This window comes from Notamacropus eugenii, chromosome 1 (genome assembly GCF_028372415.1).
Source record: "Notamacropus eugenii isolate mMacEug1 chromosome 1, mMacEug1.pri_v2, whole genome shotgun sequence".
In the NCBI taxonomy this organism is placed as follows: domain Eukaryota; kingdom Metazoa; phylum Chordata; class Mammalia; order Diprotodontia; family Macropodidae; genus Notamacropus; species Notamacropus eugenii.
The window spans coordinates 528,576,251-528,601,939 of record NC_092872.1 but is presented as its reverse complement, the minus strand read 5'-3'; the positions used below and the strand labels follow the sequence as shown (position 1 = coordinate 528,601,939).

Here is a 25,689-nt window from a genome sequence, read left to right as displayed (position 1 = left end):
GTCTTTGCCAAACCCTACTTTCACCTCAAATGATCATATATATCTCTCTACCCTTTTCTGCCAAACTCCATACTCAGTTGCTTCCACCTCCTCTCAAATCTCTCAAAATGCAATCTGACTTTCAACTTCTCACGACTCAAAAGTGCTCTTTTCAAAGATACCAAAGCTGTCTTAAATGCCAGTTGTAAAGGCCTTTTCTCAATCTCACCCTATACCTTTCTAGCATTTGATTATTAACCCTCTCCTGGAGATTCTTCTCTGGGTTTCTGACAACACTTTCTCCTGGTTCTCTGACCACTTCTCAAATTTCTTCACCAATTCGTCATGTCACACTCCCTCCCCCAATTTGGGGTGTTTCATTTTTTTTTCCACTTCTACTTCATGATCTGAGCAGTTCTAATTCTTGAGAGATTGGAATGGAACTAGTCCTAGGGAACTACTGGCTTGGCTGCAATAAGACAGGTAAGGAACTTGTTGCAGAGATCAGTTTACCAGTAAGTGTTACCTCCCACATAGACCACTCCTCTCTGCTTCCTTATTGGTCCCAGACAGGGAGCTGTTTGTTGTTCAGTCATGTCTGACTTTGGGGCCCCATTTGGGGTTTTCTTGGCAAAGATACCAGAGCTTGCCATTTCCTTCTTCAGCTCATTTTACAGATGAAGAATGGAGGCCCGAAGGGTTAAATGACTTGTCTAGGGCCACATAACTAGTAAGTGTCTGAGGCCACATTTGAACTCGGGGAGATGAGGCTTCCTGAATTCAGGCCTGATACTCTATCCACTGGGCCACTTAGCTGCCCAGGAGAGCTTTACCTGGAGTAAGAAAAGGAGGATGGAACAGCTTCTTAGGACAAAGAGCTTGGTTTTCAGGTGGCCAGGAGTGACCTTCAGGGCACAGGAAGAGTCATTCTATCTGGAGTCTGAAAAGCTCTGCCCAGGTATGTTTTTCTTTTATCCAGGAACCCTGAGGACCTTCCCCTCCCAGTTTGATTTTCTTTTTTTTATTCAAGGGGCCATCCCTTGAGTAACTACTTAAAGAAGCCTATTCATGGAATGGGTGAGAATGTGGTAAGACCTTAGCCTAAAAGGACCAAGGTCTCCCATGGCATCCTGGGCCATCTCCAGCCATCCTGGTGAATATCAGGCCACTGGACTTAGATGGCTCAGGAGGAGAAAGTGAGGCTGGTGACCTTGCACAGGCCTCTCTCACTCAAATCAAAGTCAACAGCAAGTCATGTCATCATCTTGATGTCATGGACCCCTTCCAGAAACAAAGGACAAACACAAGAAGCCCGGGTTCAAATTGACTAGCAATGTGTCCTGGGACAGGTCTCCTTCCCTCTCTGGGTCCTGGTTTCCTCTTCTACAAAATGAGGCTAAGTTTATCTCCCTAGTGACCTAGACACATTCTTTCCCGACCCTGGCCTCACTTGGGCCAGAGTTGGACCAGATGGCCTCCGACCTGATCCATTTCTGCCAGCGCCCAAAAGTCCCCGGATGGTTCTTGCCCAACGGGGGAGGGGGCGTGGTCTGGCCGGGCGCTGCTCCCAACCCGTCCCAATCCCCAAGAGGGGCAAAGGCCGGGGCTCAGGGCGGGACTTTCCCCCAAGCGGATGGGGCGGATCTTGCATCGGAAGTCTTCTGCGGGTGAGCGGGGAGCGCACGCCCGGAGAGGGGCTTTAGCTGAGGTGAGTCGTGTGGGGCCGCCTTCCCCCGGTTCTCAGTGCCGTGCCGCGCGCACGCGCATGACGTCATTCCATTGACCACGCGGACGCGGAATAGCGGTGTCTCTCCCGTCTCCCCGCAGCTTTTCCCTCACTCCCCGTGCCGCGTGCGCGCTCCGGGACCTCGGACAAATCGCTCCGCCTCCCTGGGCCTCAGTTTTTCCATCTGTAAAACGAAGGGGGTCGATTTCGTGAAACCTAAGGTTCTCTCAGCCCTACAGTCCAGATCCTTCTAAGGGCCCTCCCCGCGCTGACGGTTGAGGGGCTCGTGCCCTGCCGCCAGGAACCGGGAAGAAGGCGCCCCTGTTAGGCCTGGCCCCCCTTAGTGAGCGCCCTTGTCGGCCGGAGCCCAGCGGGCGCGTCATGCCTTCCTGCGGAGCTCCAGCCGGCCCGGGGCGCTCCAGCCTCACCAGCCGGCCGGGGCCCCGCCGCTCTGCCTGCCCCCGGGCTCCAGGGAGGTGCCAGAAGAGAAGGGCTGGGCCCCCTGTTCGGGTTGGGGAGCCCGTGGTCAGGCAGATGAGGGTGTGTGTAGAGCAGGGACACAGGCGCCTGGCTTCCCTGGGTTTGGAGTCACGACCCAAGTCCACCGCTAGCTGCACCAGTCACTCCCTGGGGCTTGTTTTCTCTCACCTATAAAGTGGAAGGGAGCCCCACTGCAGTCCTAACGCTGTGCCCCCGGACCCCCTGTCCCCACAGGAGGCATGACTCTCTGGCGGGCATACCAGCAAGCACTGGCCGCTCACCCATGGAAGGTACAGATAATCACGTCTGGTGAGTACTCCCCTGGGACTGGGAGGGACTTGGGGAGGAAACTCCCTCCTCCCTCCCTCCCATCCTACCTGCCAACCAGCCAAGAAGCGTCCGCAGGACAGATGCTCCGTCCTGCCCACGGTGATGCGGTGATCCTACAAGTATATCGTAAGGACGAGATGCTCGGGATTCTTTGACGGTTCGTTCTCATCATAACGCCAAGCCCTGAAGGCAGTACTGAGTCCCTGGACCTGCTCCTTCCTTCCCATAGGGGTAGATTCTCTTTCCCTTTATACTTTTATCAAGATCCTTATTCCTCACAACTTTAAGTCCAGACTGGGCCTGTCCTTAAGGGAGGTGAAGGAACAGGAAAAGTCATTCATAAGATGTGATTTGAAGAGGACTGACAGGTCAGCCTACTCAAGAAAATCTCCCACTGAGACCTGCTCTGGGGATCCGAGAGTCAGTCCTTTTTGTGAAGAGACAAATGTATGACCTGGAGAAAGGGCAATGCTAGACAACACACTAGAGTCTATGAATACCTTCCATTAACAGACGAACTATCCTTGGAGATTAGGGCTCTGAAAGGACCATGTACAAGTAAATTTTGCTGGCTGAAGGGACCTTGACCATAGTTCCAGACCACAGGGGTGTGCCCCTTGGAGTAGAGTTCTGGGCAATCCAAGACAACATAAAGACAATGAGCCTAGATCGAGTCAGGGCATTGTTGAAAAGGGGGAGTAGAAGTCAGTGCTAAAGACCTTTTTCCTGTTTACCGCCACCACAACCCCAGAGTCTAAAATAAGTGGCCCTGAGTAGCCGAGTTCTTCCCATCTCACCCCCTTGCCTCAGACTCCCCTGGGTCTTTACCCAGCCCACTGTGTCCGACCACCCCATGTCCTGTCCTCAGCGTGCCCGCCAGGGCAGTGACTCACCTGGGCTGCGTGTGTGTGGTGACTCATGCTGCACTGTATGGCCATGATGGGAACTGACACGCTGGGCACTGTGCCCGGCCAGCTTCTCCATTTGTCCAGAGCTGGCAGCTGCCAGGAGGAAGGTCCCAGGGTGGACTTGAGGAGAAAAGAGGGGCGACCCTTTTGCCTTTTCTTCTCATTCTTCTCACTTCCACTGAGCCTGGAAAGTCTCTTCTGACCATGGATGAGAAGCTTGAGATTGTTTGGGGAAGAAAGTTGATGAGTATAGTAAAGTGAGTAAGCCATATTTGGGGGCTCCCAGTTCCTGGACCTATGACCAGGGTAGGATTGAGGACCAAAGCTCTTCCTATCACGTTTTTTGCAGAAGCCAGTTGAGTTCTAGGACCTGTCCTGAGGGTAGGCACACACTGGACCAAGAGTTTTCCTAGACTCACTAGATTCCTCCAGAATACCCTGGTTCACAGAAAGTCCTTCAGGTTTCCATAGGCTAGGTCCATTCCAGGAACAGTGTTCAAAGTGCACCAACTATAGGTGCAAGAAAAGAGAGCAGCCCTCGGTGCATGTTAATGACCTAGGACCCATTTTTATTATTATTAATAATAACAGGTGACATTTACATAACGTTACATGGATTGCAGAACATTTTACATATATTCTCTCATTTGATCCTTGCGACAAAACTGAGGTAGTTACTACTGGCATTATTATCCTTATTTTGCAAATGAGAAAACTTAGGTTGAGAGATTTAGTGACTTGATCAGTTATATAGCTACTAAATGTCAGAAGCAGGATTCGAGTGTGGGTCTCTCTCGACTCCTATTTTTCTCCTCATTGTACCTTTATTCTCCCTGACCCACCGTGTTGCCACATAGAACATACCTTGCCCTGGGGGGTGTCTGGTCCAGTTCCACAAGCTCTTTTTATGGCATTGGGTTTGGCTTTTGCCATGTTCTGATCAGGCCCTACGGGGATTGAGTCTGAACCAGGAGAGCCTAGGGGGAGAAGGTGTCTGCTTCTGGATCAACTGTTATAATGTTATCCCTAATCCTGTGGATTCTGGAGAAACTGAGTCAGCCTTGTTCTTTACTTTTGTAGAGGCTGTGTCACACCCTGGTCCCACACATTCTGGGCCTTCCATAGATAGGAATTAAACTCCCCTGGGGACACTGGAACTAACTCACTTTCCCCAGGGAGGAAAGCATAGTGTAGTGGGAAGAGACTTGGACACCAAAGAACCATGTTCTAGTCTGAGTTGTTTCATTCACTGGCTGTGTAAAAGCCTTCACTTCTCTGAATGTCAGCTTCATGTGTAACATGAGAGACCCTAACTTTCCTTCCGCTTTGGCATTCTGTGATTCTGTGGGCTGGTAGAAAGAGTACAGACAGAATTTAGACTCAGAGAGAACCTTGGTTCTCAGAATCTCCAGTCTGAGAGTTGGAAGGGACCTCAGAAGTAACTTACTCCGGAGCAGAACACTAATCTCCTCTGTAGTGTCCCCAATAAGTTGTCCTCCAGCACAGATCCCGGGGTTGCTACTTAGTGCCGGTATGCCCTTGGACAAGTCACTTCTGTAAAAGAAAAGGGGCTGTAAACCTTACCCTTCCATTTCTAAGTCCTAAGATTCTAAGAATCCTCCCAACCTCCCAGGACTGATCCAGACCTCAAGTCTTAGGATTCAGCTTCCACTGGTTTGGACTTGGACACCATAAACTGCAAGACCATTTGTTTTCCACTTCCCCAGAAACCCTTCTTTTCTTTTGAGAAGGGCAACAGGTGGCTGGGGCAAGAGGCTGTAGCGCCTGGAGCTCTAAGGGACCCTTCTTCCTGAAACATGGAAGATGAGTCCCTTCTTGTTCCTTTCCTCTCGTTCCCAATCTTTGCTGTCCTGTGATTCCAGCTCATCCTGGGCTTCTTGCCAGACTAAGCCCCTACCTTAACACTGTTTAATCTCCTGAGAGGCCCCTGGGGAGGAGAGGGGGGAGCTGGGTGAGTCGGCAGCACTGGTGGCTCTGTCCCACCTAGGGCTGCTGCTTTTCAAGGACATATCTCCTATTTTCAATCCTCTGAGGGGTTAGCTCTAGCCTCCTTTCTTTTTCTCATTTACTTCTATCTATTTACCTCCCAACCCAATATTAAAATTTCACTTTTCTGCTTCCAGACTCCCTTTTGACCCCTGGGTTGTGGTCTGTCCAGGGGAGGTAAGGAGGGATCCCACCTTTTACAGGATCTCTTGAATTGCTTTGGGACAGGGTTGGGGAAAGGGGCCTTGGGATCACTGCAGGGGGTCCTGGATGGACCAGTGCCCTAGGACTGGTTCTCCTTTTTCCCCTCTCTCTTCTTCCTCTCCACTCTCATACTTATTGTGTTGGAGAGTGACAGCATCAGAACCTGGCCCCAGCCCAGAAAGATGACGTCATTGCCTGCACCAGCTATCTGCCCAGTGGGCTCGGTGCCCAGCGGTGCTTGGGGGCTTCACAGCTTAACTACCTTGTTGCTTTATGAAGAGTCATCAGGTTAGATGCTCAGGTTAATGGTGCCACCCTCCACTCCCTAGACCTTTAGAAAGAGAGTCAGACTGGGTGAGTGATGTAAAAGTGGTCCTAGGAGCTGTACCCAAACATATCCCTCCTGAAGGACTTCCAGGAAGCTGGGGAAGTTTTGAAGTTTGAGTCTATTTGGTTCATTTTTTGAGCACCTCCTTCAAGGAGCTTGCTGGGGTGAAAGAACATGTGCATAGGTCGGTGCATATGTATTAGAACAGGGACTGGGCCTGTGATGTCCTTGGTGCATGGAACTCCCTTTACCAGTGTAACCCAGAGGCTCAAAGAATTGCTTAGAACAGAGAGGTTGAGTGGCTTGTCACCCAGACAGTCTGTGTCACAGGTAGGACTCAATCCCAGGTCTTCCTGGATTCAAGACCAGTTCTCTGTCCACCACAACATGATGCCTCTAATATAAATGCAGATATAATGCAAAAGAGATAGGAAGTAATTTCCAGGAGAGTACTAACAACTGAGGGGATTAGAAAAGGCCCCCTCAAAGGAAGAGGTACCTGAGTTGTGCCTTGAAGGAAGCTAGGGATGGTAAGAGGTAGAGGAGAAGAAGGCAAGCATTATAGGCAGGGTACAATGTGTACAAAAGCATGGAGGTCGGAGATAGGATGTTGTGAACCGGGAAGACTATTGCCCATTTGGGCTTGAAACAAGAGTAGGAAAGGGAGAAAGATATGAGATGGCTCTGGAAAGGCACGTTGGAGCCAGAGTACAGAGGACTTTAAATGTCACACAGAGTTTGTATTTGATCTTCAAGACAATAGGGAGTCACTACAGGGGAATGGTGTGGTCAGGTCTGTATTTTAAGAATGTCAATCTGACAGGTAGAGAATATGGCTGTTTGGGAGGGGAGCTCATGGGAGTACCAGATATTGGGCTGATAGTGGACCATGGCATTTGTATTCTTGACTTTTCCCTTTCAACCCAAAGCAATGCTCAGGCCTTTACACCAAGGTCCCTTAGGACACCTGGCCTAAGGTCAAATCCTTGCTTACCTTATCCACTGCACATCCCTGCCCTTCAATCTCCACAAAGCCAATTCAAATTGGAAATCAGACCTGGAGTGGTTCTAGCCTCAGAAGCCTACCCTCTCCTCCCTCATGAAAAAGGAAGCCCTCAGCCCATTTCAGTCAGAAGCAGAACCAAATTATCAGTTCATGAGGACAGAGAACACAATCAAACTTTCTATCTCCTCATCACAGTGTCTCTCACAGGTTCCCTCCTCTATAGTCAATACTCGGTAAAAATATGTTAAGTTGTCTTTGTTGAAAACTGTCCAAGGCAGACATGCTGGAGAAACTACCACCTCCCATCTTGGCATATTGCTGGCCCATCATTTACCAAGAAAATGGAGCTGGAGAATGGAGTCATGAGCTCTAAATTAATGTTTCTCTTGCTTCTTGGTACTATATACATACTAAGTACAATGAGCTAAAAGAGCTGAAGACCAGGAACCAAGAGACTTGAGTTCTAGCCCCAGCTCCGCCCTTAATCTGCCATATGATCTTTTGGTAAATCATCTGTTTTCTCTGTTGCCTCAATTTCCTTACCTGCCCCCCCCCAAAGGTCTCTCTATATCTCATAGGGTCACTGGAGAGGGGAGGGGTGTTAAGTGAGATGAAGGTAAAAGGTGGTATAAAGGGCTAGAGTTGCTGCGGTTAATGTGGCCCGGTGGGAGCTCAGCAGAATCACTTAGGCACTGCTGGAGGTGAGATACAGTGGGGCTGATGTTTCTGCCTGCTGGCCCCACAGGGTCTGGGAAATTGAGCTCTGTTTGAGCCTCCTGAGGGCTCCTCAGTGGTCTCTCACATGAAGGCAGCACATGACCCTACCTCCTCTTCTTCCCTCCCAATCACTTGCCTTTTAATAGGTTTTACTTTTTCCCCCTTATTTCTTTATTAAATATTTTGTTTTTTCAATTAACACATTTATTTTCTTTCAATCCCATTTCCTCTTCCCATTAAAAGAAAAAAAACCCTTGTAGCTAAAAACAAATTCCAGTGTTGGCCATGTCCAAAATAAAAGGTCTTATTTTGCACCCTGAGCCTATCACCTTTCTGTCAGCTGGGTAATGGGTACTCTTCTTTCCTTCCCATGTATTCATAGCTACAGTTACTCCCTCTGGATGCAGAAAGAAACAGGCACATAACTGGAAGAGTAGAGGGTCAGCATAGCAGAGCGCCTGGGCCGCTCCTCTCCCTGTGCCATGACCCACTGGACTAGTTATAGTCTTCCACTTCCATTCTTGGGTCTGATAGAGACCCAGTATATGTTTGTACATGGGGGTATTATTGGGGGGATGGGGAATAGAGCTTCTTTAAGGAAAACTTAAAGGGTCATTTAAGTCACTTTGCTCTTGCTGTGGGGAGAATAACTCCACCCTTTTGGGATGAGACTGAATGAGGCAGTGGACAGGCTGCCTGTGCTGGGCTCCCCTGGAATAGGGCCTGGGGCTGCTTCATGGCTTAGGGTGCCAGCAGGGCTGACTAACCTCTTCCAGCTCCTAATCTCCCCCCGTTGGCTGTTGGCTAATGCTCATCCACTTCTCAGGGCACGACGTGGGAGTTGGGAAAAGAGCTGAGCACACTGGGTGTGTGAGCCAGAAGGGTGATCATGCAGCCAGCATGGACGTCAGAGCCAGCCAGGATACACGTTGGGGTGGAAGGATGTGTTTGCCCAGTTCTAATTGAGGGCACAGGGACATTCAGGGGCTCTAGGCGGGTGCTTTCATTACTCAGCAAGACACAGAAGAAACCTGGAGATGATGCTGGTCACTTTACACAGAGGCTTCTGTATATGTTTGTGCACTCAAATGTGTGTACGCACACATCATGGCCCACTGGGCACTCAGTCAATATTGATGATGTCTATCTGAGGACCTGTGTAGGGGTATCTATGACTGCATGGGAGCTGTGTATCAGTGGACTCCACAGGGACCCTTTTCCCTCTAACTTTTGTCATTCCTTCTGGATTCTCACTTCAAGGCCCCTGAGGAAATGTGGGGCTATGAGATGAGGAGGCATTGGTAGTTTGTGGCTGTCTGCAAGCCAGAGGGAAACAAAGTCTGTTCTTTCTAACTTGCTCACCAGCTCAGCTGCCCTTTCTATAGCACCAGAGTGTTTCTGGAAATGACCTATTCATTCTGTTCCCCATAGATCATAGGCCATAGATCTGTGACCGATGAGAGTTCGTTGCGTTTAACTTCCTGATTTTTAAAGCTAAGAAAAATGAGGCCTAGAGGAATTAAGTGACTTGTCAGATATCATACAGGTAGCAAGTGTCAGACGTGAGATTTGAACCAAGTCCTTTTATTCCAGAGTCAGGGTTCTTTGCACTGTACCATGCTGCCTTCATGCAGACTATGATATTTGGAGAAAGGAAGGATTTTGGTTAGAGCCAGGAATCAAACTCAGGATTCCTGGTCCTAGTACCTTGCCTCATCTCCTAGCTGCATTTGAGGTTCTCTCTCTCCTATCAGCAACTCACCATAGAGCTCTTGAAATAGAAAGGATTTCCTGTCCTTTTTGGAGGTTCTTGACGGGTCCTACTTACAGTTTTCTCATCTCAAGAATTAACTGCAAAGACACAACTACTCTTGTGATGGTCCTTGGAGATAGGGAAAGCTTCCAGGAACTGAGAGAGCCCTCAGTCTACAGCAGTTTCTAAAAAATAGGATGCCTCCCCGAAGACCCGTGGATGAAAGAGATGAAGGCAGTGATCTCCAAAACCTTATGCTTAATAGGTTTTACCCCATCTTTTAGAAAACTCTTCTTAATCTTGGATTCCCAACAAGGCAACCTGACAATATTTTCTGCTCCCAGGTTCCCTGATGGGGATAGGTGATGTCATCTCTCAGCAGCTGATAGAGAAACATGGTTTAGAGAAGCACCAAGTCCGCAGGACCCTGACCATGGCTTTGATAGGCTGTGGCTATGTGGTGAGTCATGCGCATAGTTGGCTGGATGATTTGGACAATGGACCCAGATCGCCATCTTCCTTTGTACTCTCCAGGCTCTTGACCTCTATCTTTTTGTGCCCATAATCTCCAGTCTCCCTCTCCTTGTTCTCAGCTGTCTGCCCTATGATGTGATTTCACACCTTTGAAGGAAAACAGTATTTACTAGCAAAATTTCCCTTTTTTGCTTCTCCTTCTGTTCTGGGATTGCCTTCAGGGCCCCTTGGTAGGTGGCTGGTACAGGGTTTTGGACCGGCTGATCCCTGGCAACACCAAGATGGATGCACTGAAGAAGATGGTAGTGGATCAGGTGAGCAGAGGGGAATTGAGCATGGATCAGTAGGGGCTGTGATGATATGAATCTGTATCTGTGTAGAAAGAATGTACTCTGACAGATAAGCATTAGCGTTCTAACATGTTCTCTTCCTATTTCCTTTTCTCAGGCGTGCTTTGCCCCATGTTTTTTTGGGGGCTTGCTGCCACTGATTGGTACATTTAAGGGAATGTCAGTCAAGGACAACTGGGCCAGATTTCGACAGGTGAGTGTGGAGCCTGAACTGGATTGAGTCTGAGGATGTTGTTAGGCATACAGGTGGATCTGGGGGATCCTCAGTGGAACATAGAATTCAAACAAATTAGGAATGTTGGAAGTTCAGAGACTTAACAGGTAGTTTGAGTCCAGTGATAGGGAAAAAGGCAGTTATTACATGAGGCAGAAGACATGTTTGTTGAGCAGCAGGAAGTCCCATTCATTGAAAACCAGTCAATTATTCAGTGTGTTCAGTGTGTAGATAACTGTGGTTGGTTCTGGGGGAGAGTCACAGATAATTAAGACTTGTCCCTCCTCTCATGGAGTTAATAGAAGATAGTGGGAAAGGGTATGATGCCAAGAGGAGGGAGTGTAAGACTTAATCTTTTCCTTACTTGTTTCTTTAGGATTACCCTGATGTCCTCATCACCAACTACTATGTAAGAGACAAATCAGTCATTCTCCTTAAGACTGTGGAAAGCCTTGGGCTTTGGGCCTTCTCTGGATTGGATCTTGGCCGGGGATGACTTGGGGCCTGAGCAGGTTACCTCTTGGATCGGATTCACATGCCCAGGGGTTGGGATGGGTCTGGTGAAGGCTCCTTGAATGGGGGCCAGAAGATACTGTTTCTGGATAAGACAGTGATGTAACTTCTTTCTTTCTTTCTTTTTTGTTTGTTTGTTTGTTTTTGCAGATCTGGCCTACTGTGCAGTTGGTCAACTTCTACCTCATTCCCCTTATCTACAGGTAGGGAAAAAACCCATCACTACACTCCCAGAATATTTTAGGTTCAAAAATACAAGTCTGAAAGCTATATCAAGGTCATTCCATCTTTAAACCCCTCAGCCCTCAAAACCAAAACCTTCTGCCCACTAATCAGGGCTCTTCATATTTCTTTGTGCTTAGCCAGAACCTCTCAACCCTCACAGAATCCTCTTCAGTCTGCCCTCTGAATCTCATATAGAATTCCAAAAAAGATTCCACTTCCACAGTCCTTTTTCCTGTTCCATCTGATTCCTTTCCCTCTGATGCCATTGCTGGAGGGACAGAGTCCAGGCTACTACAGCCTAGGTTAGGCAGACAGGTAGGGCAGGAGGAGGCCAGATAGGATATGTCAGTTTAGTCAAAGAGAAAACATTTTACTGCTCTTCAGTAAAACTGGTGGATATTGTACTATTTGGTTTTGAAGCCTCAGGAAGGTTATAAGGCAACCAGAGAAAGGCAAATAAAATAATTGGGGAGAGGCAATCTTACAATTGGATCTCTAGTCTGGAAAGGAGGAAGCTAAGAGGAGACAATCTAAATGCAAAGGAAGCCATATGCACTATAGATGTGGTGAACATGGACTTCCCCAAATCCTGAAATGCTGGGATGAGGAGAAACCCTCTGAAATGCCAGTATGGCAAACATATAGCTAATAAAAGAAAATACCGCATCATGAAGCAGGTAATAAACTTAAGGAACTCACTACTCCAGAAGCTGGTACAGGCAGGAAATCAAAACATTCAAAAAGCATTTGGATATGTTCCTGAATGATAGCCATAAATGGAGAAGCTGAGCTATTCTCTACCTTTAAAAGTAACACTGAGGCATGTACTTGCCATGGTACAGACCTTCGGGCTTTTGTTGGCTCCAGAACAGTGACTCGGGTAAACCAGGGTTCTGACCCAGTACAATCATTACAATTTTAAGGGGGGAAAGAGGTGGAAGACTTGAGTGGTAAGATAAGGTTGTAAAACCTACCAATTTCCTGTGGGAGAAAATTTATTTCTTGTTTTTTCTCTCCCTCTTCTCCATCTTTCTTTCCCCTCATTGCTCTTCTCCTTTGTCTTCCACATCTCTGTCCGCACCCCCTTCCTCCTATTTTCAATTATGCTTTTCCTGTTTCTCAGATTGAGTTTTGTCCAGTGTGTTGCTGTTGTCTGGAACACCTACCTATCCTGGAAGTCATATCAGTCCTGAGTTGCCATGTCCCCCAACCTTGGAACTCTATCTCTTGACCCTGGGATGGGTTCAGATGTCTTCAGAGAAGTCCCAGACAGTTTTTAGGATGCCAAGCCACTGGGATGGAACACTGAAATGAATCAGTCCCTCTTGTGAAATGTAAATAGTACAACCTTGCAGGTAGTTTTAGAAAATGAAAATTGATGTTATCTTGCTTCCTTTGCTACCATTATATGCAGCTTTTGCCTAATTCTCTACTCATCTCTTTCTAACCCATCCTCCTCCAAGTTTGGCTAGACCCTCAATTCCCTCTAAACCTTCACAGACCCCTCTACCTTAACTAAATGGCAGTGATAACTGATGTGGTTTGTGGCTCTAGACACAGAATACAGTTCTAACAGAAACTTAATCAAAGACCTGTGATGCTGTTCGGTATTCCACCCTAACCTTTCCTTCTCCCTGACTGAAGGAAAAATTCTGGCTGAAGCCAGAGCTCAGCACCTATACCTCTTTTCCTACCCCTTCTTCCCTGACTTAAGAATAAAAGAGGCAACTAGGCTAGACCACTGGGTAATTCCTCTTTGCATAACTATCATCTGCCCAGGGTAATGGAGTAAACAGAACGTGCCCTTTTTGGCCTGGGAATTTCCTGGGCACCAGAGACTATCTGTTTTTAAATCCTCAATTAAAAGACCCTACACTTAAATTTCAGGATCTGGACAGAAGTACAAATGTTAGGGAGCCTTTAGGGAAAGAGAATTAGCTCAGTGGATTAATTTGGTCTCTTTTGCCCATGAGAACAGCCTTTGGACCCAGTCTGTAGCTGCAGATCTGGAAGTACAGGCTATCAGGGTTGTGTGCCAATTGTATATAGTCCCCTTTCTTCCTCTCAGTCTAGAATTCAGATCCCTTTTCTGCTGAAACCGGATGAAAAGAGAACTAGTCAGAACCATGGACAGCTCCACAATTTTGACTTTTGTTCTGCTTCGCCTTTCACTTCACGGCAAGGAAAAATTTCCCCTAGAAGTTGAGGTTTCCACCAGGGAGGAGGGTACAGGAAATGGAAAGATGCTGTAGACTGATCTGAAAACGGTGCGAGGTCCTCCTGGGTCCTTCGGTCCAAGCTTTGACTGCCCACGTCCGGGCCCGTCTGGAACTGATGTTATTCGTAACTACTCCAAGCACCAACCTCAGCGCTTGCCCCTAGAGGTAGCAGGCGGTATTCCATTCCGGGGGGCTTGTCCCTGGGGGGAGTCCAACTCCTCTCCCTGCCGGTCTTAGAGCTGCGGTTCTGTCAGTTCATCTACAATCAGTGCATGTCCTTCACTGACGTCAATCGGAGCTGCCCCGTCCCTATATAAATCTGGCAGCAACCCCGGGACACTCCCCGCGTTCCCCAGGCACTGGCAACCAGCCCTGTGCTCCCAGACTCCGGTTCGGTTGGGACAGTGACTGAAGCTCTGCTACGCCCCCGCGGCAACACACTCGGAGAAACCCGTGAGTGGCTCGTTATGAGCGCACCCGCGCCCCTAGCTCAGCGCCCTCCCGGACCAGCTCTTGCTCGCTTGCTCCCCCGGCTGCTTTTCCTGGGTAGCCTAATCCCCTTTCCAGGCGGGCTGGGAGGTGGGATGGCTCCATTACGGGACGAGTCCCAGATCTGTCTCCAAGATAAAAGGGTGAGTGGGGTGTGCGCCTAGCTTCAGCGGCTGTCGGGGCACGTGGTGGATTTGGTCGGGCAGGGCACGTGGTGTCCAAGGTTGGAACGGGAGGGAATGTGCTGGGGTAGAAGTGGCCAAAAGCCTGGGGCAGCCTTGGGCCCCGCCGCCCCCTTAACCCCCACGCCATCCCGTCTTCTGCGCGCCCTTCCCCTTGTGTGTGCCTCCCAGGGACCGGCGGCGGCGGCACCAACACCATGAGGCGGCCAGGGCGCACAGCTCTGTTGGCGGCACTGCTGCTCCTCTTAGTCCAGCTGCGCCCATGCAGTGGCGGCCGTAGGACTCTGGAGGCGTCTTCTCTCCGGGATAAGGATCTGGACCAGACTTTGCGATGGAGTCCCGGGAACCAGGCCGGGGGAGCCCGTGCCCTCCTCCTCCTCCTGACGGAGCGTTTCCCGCGTTTGGCCTCTGGGACAGGCACCCTCTCCTCGCCCCTGGGCTATCAGTCCAAGCCCAAACGGGATGAACCCTCTCTCTCCATCGACCTGACCTTCCATCTGCTGAGGACCCTGCTGGAACTGGCACGGACGCAGAGCCAGAGGGAGCGGGCCGAGCAGAACCGGCTCATCTTCGACTCGGTGGGCAAGTGAGCTCCGACTAGCCAGTCGTGTTCTGCTGCCTGGGACCCAAGAGGTGGCGTCGGGGGGCCAGTTCTGGAAGTCCCCGGAACCGTGCGGGGCGTGGCCCGGTTCGGCTCCCTACTGCGGACGGTGTTTCTGTTTTCTAATAAAAGCGATGAAGAGTCGGTGTCTCCCGCTTTGGTGCGGGGACGAGGGACTGGGTCAGGGGCGGGGGCGGAGAGGGACACTGGGCTGAGACCGTGGACCAGGCCATTCTGGAAGGCCAGACCCAATCCCTTTCTGTGGAACCCCACTAAATTAAGGGGAAGATCCTTCTCCCCAGATCCCTCTGAAAGCTGAACGCTCAGGGTTTTCCAGGCTACCGTTCGATCTACTGACACTTCTGTTTCCCTCCAATTATTTCCCAAGCCAAATCTGAGTAGACTAACCCGTCGCACTCTCCTCTTTTCTCCGGCTAAGATCTAACCTCGGTAGAGCTTTCTTTTTCCCTGGGTGAAGGACCCTAAATAGATCAGGAACCTGAGGGGGCGGGGCTGCAGTTAACCTCTGGGAATGGGGAGAAGAGAGACCAGGAGCTCGAGGTTGGGGCCTAGACACCGGGCCATGAGGCCACGGGGACAAAGGGAGAGAATTCGTAGCATAAAAGGCAATCACATCGTTTATTGAGCATCAGGGTAGCCGAAGATTCTTCTCTCCCTTTGTCTTCTGAGCTATTCGTATGTGCCTGCAGGAACCTCGAAGATTTTCTTAGGGCGAGTCAATGCAGACCTGTTCCAAATAAAAGACTCAGTGGGTGGGCGCATTAAAGAAGGTGCCAAGAGGACCCCAGAGGGTACATACATTTCCACTTAGACCAGAAGCTACTGAGCCTCCTTCTGGTTCAGTGCTTAAACAGCATTTCCTACAGCCAGCCCTTTGGAAAAAGCAGGGAGAGGCAAAGGATAGGGTAGATATTACTCTTCAGAAACTCGGGGCTCTGGAGGGAATATAGGAGCCCAAGAAAGGCCCTTGCATACCTAGGTAGTATCCTAGCTTCCCTGGGTACTTTAGCTCTGTGACTGCTAGGAATCAGGTGAGAGGAACCAATCTAGCCCTCACCCCCTATTATTTTCATTGGATCAGTCTTTTGAAAGGCATCTCCACAATCCACTAGTGCTCACTTACCCTAGGAAGCCTCTAGTCTCTCTTCCTCAGGCCCCGCACTGCCATCCTCCCCTTCCAGCACCAACTCCTCCTCTTCTTCTTCTCCAGAACCCCCTGGAAGAAATATAAAAATCTGATTACATAGGCTTGGACCCCCATCATCCTGAATTTTCAGCTCCTTCATGTCCCTTAGTTAGACCCAAAGCCAACTGCACAATATGATACAGGAGGTGCAGGATCAGCTCTATTTCTAGTCAGAGAACCTGGGTTCAAATCCTATTTCTGAAGCTTATTTCTTGTGCAACCTTGGGCAATTCACTTCACTTTGCTGGGACTCAGTTTTCTTACCTGTAAAATGAAGGAGGGGGTTGAACTAGATGACCTTTAAGGTCCCTTCTAGTTTTAAAGTTTTCATCCTATGATTCTGGTTCTGCTATCAAAGTCTGTGTGACTTTGACTTTGGATGAGTCACAACATCTCTGGGTTTCACTTTCCTGAACTGAAAATAAGGAAGTGGGAGTAGATGACCTGGAAGGTTCCCCCCTCTCTCCAAATCTATGATCATATTGCAGTAAATTACCTCCAATTCATCCCTCTTCCCCTTTCCTTTGATCCAAGAATTTCAGTCTACCAGTATCTCCCCAGTTCTCTCACCAGTCTGGAAGTCGATTGTCCGGAGCATCTCAGCCACATGTTCCACACTCACTGAGAACTGTTCCATACTTTCATAGCCTGGTTCAGGACGCCCAGCCAGCTCCACTTTTGCCATGTCCCCAACCCTACAACAGTGGGCTCAGTTCAACTCTGAAATGCCCCTACGGAGGTCTCCTTTGTTGAGACCTCTAAACCTTCCCTGATTCTTCAGTCCAGGTCCAATGATGGACTCCCACCCCTTCCTACTCAAGGAACACAGTGCTCTCAGACATATACCCCCCCCCTCCCACTTCTTCTATCAATCTCCCCAGTCCAGCTAAGAGTGAAGCCCAACACATTAGACTCACTTTTTAATCAGCTCCTTGGCCTGCTATAGGGGGGAAAGGAAGAGCAAAAGTGAGGCCAACATAGCCAGCTCCACCCCAGCCTAACCAAAACATACCTCTGAGCAGCTTCCCCACCCCACGTGCACTGTAGTTGCCCCACCTGGAGGTAGACAGCCATCTGTGGCTCCTCCATAGACTGAATGGCAGACTCCACAAGCTTAGATGAGGCCTCTAAGTGATCTCCATATTGACGGATGAGCCCTCGAACCCTCTGGAGCTTCTCCTCCTGCTCCCGGGCCAGGGCCTGAAGTAGCTCTGCTTTCCTCTCTTCCAGCACTGCACACAAGGTCTCAAACCTCTGCCCCAGTAGTTGCTTCTGCCTGCGACTGTTGTCCTAAGGTTGGGGTAGAGATATTGGGAGGAGAGTCCTTCAAAGGACCAAGGATCTCAGGCACCCACAAAAAGCCCAGAGTGACTCCTAGAACTTGTGTTGTCAGGGTCCTACCATGAGTCAGCTACCAAAGACAGGCACAGGAGCTGAGAGCTGTCACACACCCACATGCACTCATATACACAAATATATCCCACCCAGGATTTGTTTGGTTTTATCTAACAGTCTCACCTCCAAGAGAGGGAGGAAGAAAGGGTTAGGGAGACCAGAAGAAATTCTGATCTGATAGGGGCCAGAGAAACACACTATACAATTCTTCAATACAATAGGAATTCCTGGTCCTAAGCCCTGTGTCTTGGATGGCAGTCCAGAGAAAAGTTTTTCTCCGCTCTTCTCCCCACTAGGTTCTAGGCACTCCATTTTCCTTGGGCCCTGACTGCCATAGCAGCAGTTACCCCCCCTTCCTGGTCCCACCTCTCCAGGAGGTTTTTCTCCATCACTTCCCCACACTTACTTCAATGGTCTGGCACACCTCTTCCATCTGAGTAATGACTGCCTGGACCCGGTCATTTCCAGCCACCAGCATGGCAATGCCATCGCTCAGCTCACTCTGCCACACAGGTGAAGCACAAAATGATTCTATGCCTAGGCATCTTCCCACTTTTAGGCTCTCACCCTCTCTTCAAATACAGAGCCAGGATGAACAGCAACAGAAGTCTTAAGGAATCCTTGCCTAGGGAGGGTACTTTAAGAAACTATTTCAGAAACTCTAACCCCAGGGAAGCTAAGTTTTCAGAGGCTAGAAAGGGAGGAGGGAGGTGAATCTCAGGTTCTCTGAACCCAATATGTGCAGGTTATAGGAAGTAAGGAAAAGGATGGATTCCAAAGGACCTCACAGTTTGGATAAGATCTAGATTTTAAGATCCAAGTCTCTCTTCCCACACTGCATGTAGTTACCTTCTGGCGTTTGTAGATGTTGGGTAGTGGTGCCACCTCACAGTCTTTGTGAGCACCAAACACTTTGCAGAGGGAGCAAGTGGGCACCTCACAGCTCAGGCAATAGATGTTAATCTTCTCCTCTTCATGCTCCTCACACATTAGGTGCTGCTCTGCCTTAGAATGCAGAGGCCTGGACAGAAATAGCATAGGGATCATCAGGGGGCAGGCAACCAGGGTTAGTAAAGACAGATCTGAGAAAGTGGAGGTTGTCCTTTGACCCAGCAATAGTGCTTCTAGGACTGTATCCCCAAGAGATCATAAAAATGGGAAAGGGTCCCACATGTACAAAAATATTTATAGCAGCTTTCTTTGTGGTGGCCATGACTGAAAATCAAGGGGATGCTCATCAATTGGGGAATGACTGAATAAATTATGGTATATGAATGTAATGGAATACCATTGTGCTATAAGAAATGATGAACAAGAAGACTTCAGAGAGGCCTGGAAAGACTTATATGATCTGATGCTGAGTGAAAGGAGCAGAACCAGGAGAACTTTGTGCACAGCAACGACCACAGTGTTCAAGAGTTTTTTCTGGTAGACTTGGAACTTCATTGCAATGCAAAGACTTAAAAAAAAATTCTCAATGGTCTTCTAAGGCAAAATGCCTTCCACATCCAGAGAAAGAACTATGGAATTCAATCGCAGATTGTAGCAGATCATTTGTGTGTGTGTGTGTGTGTGTGTGTGTGTGTGTGTGTGTTTGTGTCTGTGTCTGTGTATTGCGTTTTGGTTTGTTAGATGATTTCTCCCACTCATTTTAATTCTTCAGCACAGCATGACTATAGTGAAAATGTATCTAAAAGGAATGTATGTGTAGAACCTATACAAATTGTATGCTACCTTGGGGAGGGGGGAAGGAGGTAGGAGAGAGGGAGTAGAAAATAATAATCTAAATTATATGGTAGTTGTTGTAGAACACTGCAAATAAATAAAATTAATTAAAAATAATAAAAAAAGAACAAAAAAAATAAAATTTCCAATGGTTACAAAAAAAAAAAAAAAGAAAGTGGAGGTTGCATTTAGCAGTCAAAAATTCCCGCTGAAACTAGCTGTCTGTCCTGTCTATGAGCTGTATGTCTAGGGCCCTTGTTTAATCTCTTTAAACATTTTCCTTCAGAGGAGAAAACCATCCCAGGACAATGGCCACCCCAAGGTCTACAAGGAATCAAATGGGTGGGTAGGAGGGACAGGTATAGGGGATAGATCTGTGATTTCATTGATTTAGGGAACTCTCACATGAGGAAACTCCCTTTACCAATAAAGTTTAGCACTTCTTGCAACTTTTAGTCTGTTTCCTTGAGCTCTGAGAGACTAAGTGATTTACTCAGGGTTATATAACCAGCAGATGTTCAGAAGTGGGATGTAAACTCAGGTGTTCCTAGCTCCAAAGCTCGCTCTCTCAGTCTACAACTAGGTATGGGCAGAAATAAGTGCTGAGACTGACATATAAATTCATTCTCCCATGGGTCAGTTGTGTTGACCTAGTTTTAAGGTCTGAGATCACCGCCTAAATCCAGGTAGCCTTATAACAAATATGTGCCACTGGGCACAAAACTGACCCTCTACAATGCATTTTTTAATGGATCCTCAAACTTCTGGATGTGGATACTCTCTCAGTGATGTACAACTCATCCTCAGCCTTGGGTGACCCTTGTCCATGAATTCCTGTCAATGTTCCATATGGGGTCCACCAAACTGGCTGGATGCTTTCCTCAAGTTGTTTTTTTTTTCTGATTGTATTGCTACCAATAGAGTAGGAAGGGCATCTTTTCTTATTCTCTCACTGTCACCACATATCAGATCCATCTTCTTTTCTAGCCTTTCATCTCTCTGACAATATCCTCTATACTCATTCTCTTATTTAGTGTTGGAGTGGCAATGTCCTAGGCATAACCTCCATGCTCCTCTCCATTACCCTTTGAGTAACCCTCAAATTGTATTCCTCAGAGGCTGTGGTATTTTGTGACTCATAGCCATGAGTGATTGCCAGAAGAATATTGGGATTAAAAAGATGGGTCCTTTTTAAGGGAGAAGCTTGGGGTCATTAAAGGCACTGCACAATTTCCCAAATCTGCTCTCCTTTATCCTATTCATTTCTGGTCCCAGCTCATTGCCTATGCACAGTATCTGTACAAAATATCGGTAATGATGGACGAAATCTAGGGGTTGCCCGTCCAACTACCCATCAGAGTCTGGACAATAGAAATTCTTCATCCACTTGGTTGTTCAGAATATCACACATCTTTTCACCTTAGGTGTCCCTCAAGGTTTTGTCCTAGACCCTCTTTTCTTGTTCCTCTATACTCCTTCACTTGATGATCTCATCAGCTCCCATGGATTTAATTACCATCTCTATACTGATGATTCTCACATCTGCCTATCTTGTGCCAATCTTTCTGTTGCTGTTCACTCTTTTCAATCATGTCTGATTCTTTGTGACCCCATTTGGGATTTTCTTGGCAAAAATACTGCAGTGGTTTGCCATTTCCTTCTCCAGCTCATTTTTATAGATGAGGAACTGAGGCAAACAAGGTGAAGTGACTTGCCCAGGGTCACACAGCTAGTAAGTGCCTGTGCCTAGATTTGAGCTCAGGTTTTCTTGACTCAAGGCACAGAACTTTATTCACTCTGCCATCTAACTGCCTTCCCTAGTCTCTCCACTAACCTTCAATCTCACATCTCCAGCTGCCTTTCAGACATCTTGCACTAGATATCCAGCAGACATCTTAAATTGAACATGTCTAAACTGAACTCTTATCTTTCCCACCATACCCTCTTTCCCTCCTGCCTACCTACCTATTACTGTAGAAGGCAACACTACCAACCAAGCTTGAAATCTAGGAATCATCTGGGAATCCTCACTATCTCTCACTACCCCATTCCTCCAATTATGTCTGAGCTGTTACAAATTTCACCTTTGCAACATCTCTCGAATATATCCCTTTCTCTCCTCTGATAGTGCCACTACCCTGATGCAAGCACTCATCACCTCATACCCACATTACTGCAATAACCTGCTGGTGGATTGGTCTGCCTCAAGTCTCTCCTCACTCTAATCTATTTTCCATTCAGTCCCTAAAGGACCCCAGTCCCCTACTCAATAAACTCAACTTTGATTGTCTCTAAGATCAAATACAAAATGCTTTGTTTGACATTTGAAGCCCTTCATAACCTAGTCGCCTCCTATATACACTGTTCCCCAACACACTCTTTAATCCAGTGACAATAGTCCCCTGGCTATTCCACAAATAAGATATTCACATGTCTTGGCTCCAGGGATTTTCTCTGGTTGTCTTCCCATGCCTGGAATGCTCTCCCTTCTCTGCTCTGACTACTAACCTCCTGGACTTCCTTTAAGTCCTACCTCGAATCCTACCTTCTAAAGGAAGCCTTCCTCAACCCTCATAATTCTAGTACCTTCCCATTATTATTTCCTGTCAATCCTACATATAGCTTGCTTTGTAGATATTTGTTTACATACTGCCTCCCCCATTAGACTGTAATTTCTTTGAGAGTAGGGACTTTTACCTCTTTTTTGTATCCCTTTGTAGAACTTAGTACAGTGTCTGACACATAGTAGGTGCTTAGTAAGTGTTTATTAAATGAATGAATGAATGAATGATAACTATGTTTGTAGCTAACCTTCCATTAAATCAGATTCTATGAAGTCCATACCAAGGACCTGTTGAAATATTGCATTTTCCCCAAGATCTAGCACAGATGTCAGCATACAGTAGGTGCTTTATAAATGCTGGATATGTATCTACAAAACAGCAAGGGAGAGAGTCAGGACTGACCGGGAAGACTCCTGCTTGTAAATGTCAATGATGTTCTCCACCAGCAGGTTGCGCTGCAGTCCATAGACACCATGTCTGTCCAGAACAACTTCGTGCCTACAGGATGGGCAGCGGAACCGTCCCCCTGAGGACACTGTGGTGGAACCCCGGGATTGCCACAGAGGATTTGAGGCCTGCAAGGGAAGGAAAAAAATTAGGAGCAGTGAGGATCAAGGGCAGCATCTTTACATCATCAGATCAGTTAAACATGGAACGGTTTGGGAAGCAGATGGTCATAGGATCCTAAAAGGTCTGGGCTAGAATAAACAATAAGGTAAAGGTTTTCATCAATCATTCATTTATTCTTTCGTTGATCATGTGTGCTCGGCACTGTGCTAGGTGCTAGAAGACTTGTGGAGACATTTCAATCATGGTCCCTATTCTCATAGAATTTATAGTTAATCCACAACTTAACAGTTGTGAAGGATGGGAATTATAAATACAACCTCTGTTAGATAGTAATGTGTGAGAAATAATTCATCTGGACCCTAATCAGTAGTAATCAGTTTGCTATTTTACATAAATCATATAGGGATAATTAGATAAGAAAGGTTCTTATAGGAGGCCTTAATAATGGGTCTCAAATTTTAATGTAATGTTCACTCCTTATTTACCAAGTTATGAGGCTCACCTGTGCAACCATGAGAATGTTGACAAAGATATCGCTATCCTGTTTTATTCAAATTCCATGTTCCAGCATGGGTGGAATGACTTGATTCTTTGGAAAGTCCCCCAGCAGTCTCCCAACTTATTTTTTTACCTCCAGCTCATTCTCTCTTGTTCAACATGAGCAAGTAACCATCATAAGTCAATGGAGATGCCCTATGCTTAGCCCAACTTGTGACCACCCTCTTCCCCCCAACCCCGCAAATATGTCATTTTGGGCCCTCAAAAGCAAGGTCTATCACTCAATGAGATTTTTTACCACACATCTTTTGCTTATTTTGGTATCAAACTCCATAAAATAAGGTCCTGGGCACCAGGGGTGTCTCAGACTGTGAGGAAGGTCTGGGTTCCACTTCCTTAAAGGGGACCATGAACACTTTAGTAAAGTGCCATTGGTTCAGAGCTCTGCCTCAGTGGTTTTTCTTGCAGATTGGGCAATTATAATCCTCACAATGAAATCATAGATGTATATTCCCCACATAGAAATTAGAATATATTCTCTTCTAATGACCAATCTCCTAAGAGAAATCCAGGACAGGTGGTTCACAGAAAGTGTTCTTACTCTTTAATTCTGACCAGTCAGCCACAAACAGGCACCCTATTGCCGCTGTGGGGACAGCATGCTCTTCTTTGGCTCTAATAAAGGGGTCAAGAAGGGGTAACTTCCCTTTTGCTGTCCCCTGCTAGCCAACCTAGACCTACTCTCAGGGGAATAAGGAGTCATGAAATCTATAATAGGCTGAGGTGGAGCTGGATCTAGCATCTCTCAATGATTGTATTATCAGAGTTATACAGACTGAGGTGGTTAGATAAGAGTCCTTCTCACACTGGACAGAGAACAACAACTCTTGGGATAGCTTTGCATCCTGCTTTACATAAGAAAGGAAAATTGAAGAGGAGAGCCTCTGACCAAACTAAGGCATCTCCCATCAATTTGATGAGATTATTCTTGTTCTGTCATGGCTGATTCTTTGGGTTTCTTGGCCAAGATACTGGAGTAGTTTACCATTTCCTTCTCTAGCTCATTTTACAGATGAAGAAACTGAGGCAAATAAAGTTAAGTGACTTGCCCAGGGTCACACAGGTAGTGTCTGAGGCTGGATCTGAACTCAGGAAGATGAGTCTTCCTGGCTCCAAGCCTGGCATTCTGTGCACTATGGAGCCACCTAGCTGCCCCTTGATGAGATTATGGGGCTTGTGCAATATAGGTCTTGGTCATACCAAGTCTGGGAGTTTTTAAGGATACTTCTCAGGGAATTCAACCTGCACCCTACTCTCTTACTGAGAGGACTCAGGAAATCCCTCTGATTGGCTCCCAAAGACTGGCGCTGCCTCCAACATGATTGTCATTTAAGAGGAGGGCAGGGGGTAGAATTAGACTCTTGATAGAAGAGCTGCCTCCTTCCCTTTGGTCAACAAAAGGGAACTGGACACAGACTCTCTATCCCTTCCCCTCTAGGACTTCCAGGTGAGAGCTCAGCAGAATAGACCTCTGGAAGGAGGGAAGGAACTTTTCTTCCTCTACTCCCAGGAGCGACTTACAGTAGACATATATGACAATTGCAGACATGCCCTTGTGTGAGGCCTGAATGAAGAGTTCAATTGTTCTTCAACTCTAACTTTTTGTACAGAAGAAGGAGGATTTTGAATTTGAATTTCTTAGGTAGCATTTACTGGTTTGCTACCTCCCCACCTAGCTAGTATCTGAAATTTATAGTTATCACCCTTGTGATCAGAAAAAATCCACATAAATTTTTTTGACCCTCTCTTAGTACCAGAGAAGAAGTCTGAATTTTTAAATATTTTATGGGGTGTTTACAACATATTATTGTAAAATTTGAGTTAACTATTTGGTCATAGACTCTGTGTTGTCTGCCAGTCTTCGTGTATCATCTGTGGCTTCCACAAAACTCCAAAATTCGCATTTAATTTTGTATTCTGACGTGATATATCCAAAGTCACGATGTGGAGGGGATAACTATACTTCATAGATAGACAGATAGATAGGTAAATCGATATCTACCCAAAATCTCCTTTCTATAGAAAGAAAGGTAATGAACAATTATGTAATATATTATGATTATATATTCTATAGAGTTATGTCTTCTATATGATTGGATATTAATATATTCTAGTTCAATGTATTTGCCTTCTGGGAGAGAGTATGTTTCAGTATCTCTTCATGGATACCCCTGAGTCTTTTGTATTTTATTTATTTGAGGGGTTATTGTTGTTATTGAGTGTGTATATGTGTATATATACACATACATATGCATACGTATACATATAAGTGTATATAGTTTGTACATTGTCTGCTCCATTAAATCAGGAGCTGCTTGAGGGACAGGGATGAGGATTTGCCTTTCTTTGTATCCCTAGAATTTAGCATAGTATCTTGCATATAGTAAACACTTACTAAATGCTTATTGACTGATGGCCATCATCCTATAATCTAACCTTTTAGCTAGAGAGGGGATGGATTTTCTAGGCAGCACCAGCTTTAGGGTTTTCTCATAGATAACCCCACTTCTGAGAGTCTCCAGGTTCATGTGTCTGAGCACCACCAGTGTACCGGAGAGAGAAAATTTCTTCTGCAATGTGCTTTTTGGACAAGGAAGAATAACAGCCTGCACCTGGAGGTCTCGCATTATGTTGTGAGGGCAGGGGAAAAGCAGATTTGGATCTTGTCAACCTTCTGTGCCATTATCTGTAATGAGATGTTCTATGTGAAGGCAAGTTCTTGTTCAGTGGATTTACTCACATTTTGGGAGGAAGTATATTTCAGTATCTGTTCATGAACATCTGTGGGTCCATTGTATCTTATTTATTGGGCAGGGGGTGGGGGGTTGGGAGGAGGTGGGCAATAAAGGCCATCACATACCCAGTGCCTCTATTGTACATTGAGTATTTGTGCAGGAGCTTCAGTTCCTGTTAGACACATTTGAGGAAACTAAGAAGTGAGCTATATTTTGAATATTTGCCTAGA

At 47.0% G+C, this 25,689-nt stretch overlaps 3 protein-coding genes across 9 annotated transcripts in view; 2 read left to right on the top strand and 1 right to left on the bottom strand.

Moving 5' to 3' along the window:
* The first annotated feature begins 697 nt into the window (after positions 1-697).
* MPV17 (mitochondrial inner membrane protein MPV17) lies at positions 698-14,287 on the top strand. 7 transcript variants are annotated; one of them, XR_011972430.1, is made up of 9 exons: positions 698-937; positions 2,420-2,494; positions 9,783-9,898; positions 10,134-10,226; positions 10,360-10,455; positions 10,853-10,885; positions 11,140-11,192; positions 12,338-12,548; positions 13,283-14,287. XR_011972430.1 is itself a non-coding variant. In XM_072634022.1 (9 exons), the coding sequence occupies exons 3-9, from the start codon at positions 2,425-2,427 to the stop codon at positions 12,405-12,407; spliced, it is 531 nt and encodes a 176-aa protein (XP_072490123.1). In that variant the 5' UTR covers positions 1,587-1,687; positions 1,807-1,926; positions 2,420-2,424; the 3' UTR covers positions 12,408-12,952. The 7 variants fall into 7 exon arrangements, 6 of the variants coding, with proteins under 6 accessions (XP_072490120.1, XP_072490124.1, XP_072490123.1 ...); XM_072634022.1 differs by lacking the exons at positions 698-937; positions 13,283-14,287 and adding exons at positions 1,587-1,687; positions 1,807-1,926 and having other exon boundaries at positions 12,338-12,952; XM_072634019.1 differs by lacking the exon at positions 13,283-14,287 and having other exon boundaries at positions 12,338-12,952.
* On the top strand, positions 13,771-14,849 carry UCN (urocortin). Its single transcript, XM_072634026.1, has 2 exons — positions 13,771-13,886; positions 14,276-14,849. The coding sequence occupies exon 2, from the start codon at positions 14,302-14,304 to the stop codon at positions 14,692-14,694; it is 393 nt and encodes a 130-aa protein (XP_072490127.1). The 5' UTR covers positions 13,771-13,886; positions 14,276-14,301; the 3' UTR covers positions 14,695-14,849.
* A 476-nt stretch (positions 14,850-15,325) lies between these two features.
* TRIM54 (tripartite motif containing 54) overlaps positions 15,326-25,689 on the bottom strand; it is a 34,342-nt gene continuing 23,978 nt past the window's right edge. The window contains exons 2-9 of the mRNA XM_072634018.1: positions 21,999-22,171; positions 18,157-18,328; positions 17,714-17,809; positions 16,969-17,202; positions 16,830-16,852; positions 16,483-16,607; positions 15,850-15,942; positions 15,326-15,453 (exon numbers count right to left, since the gene is read on the bottom strand). Coding sequence (XP_072490119.1) covers positions 15,851-15,942; positions 16,483-16,607; positions 16,830-16,852; positions 16,969-17,202; positions 17,714-17,809; positions 18,157-18,328; positions 21,999-22,171 — 915 coding nt within the window. The 3' untranslated portion in view covers positions 15,326-15,453; position 15,850. The remainder of the gene's footprint in view (positions 15,454-15,849; positions 15,943-16,482; positions 16,608-16,829; positions 16,853-16,968; positions 17,203-17,713; positions 17,810-18,156; positions 18,329-21,998; positions 22,172-25,689) is intronic.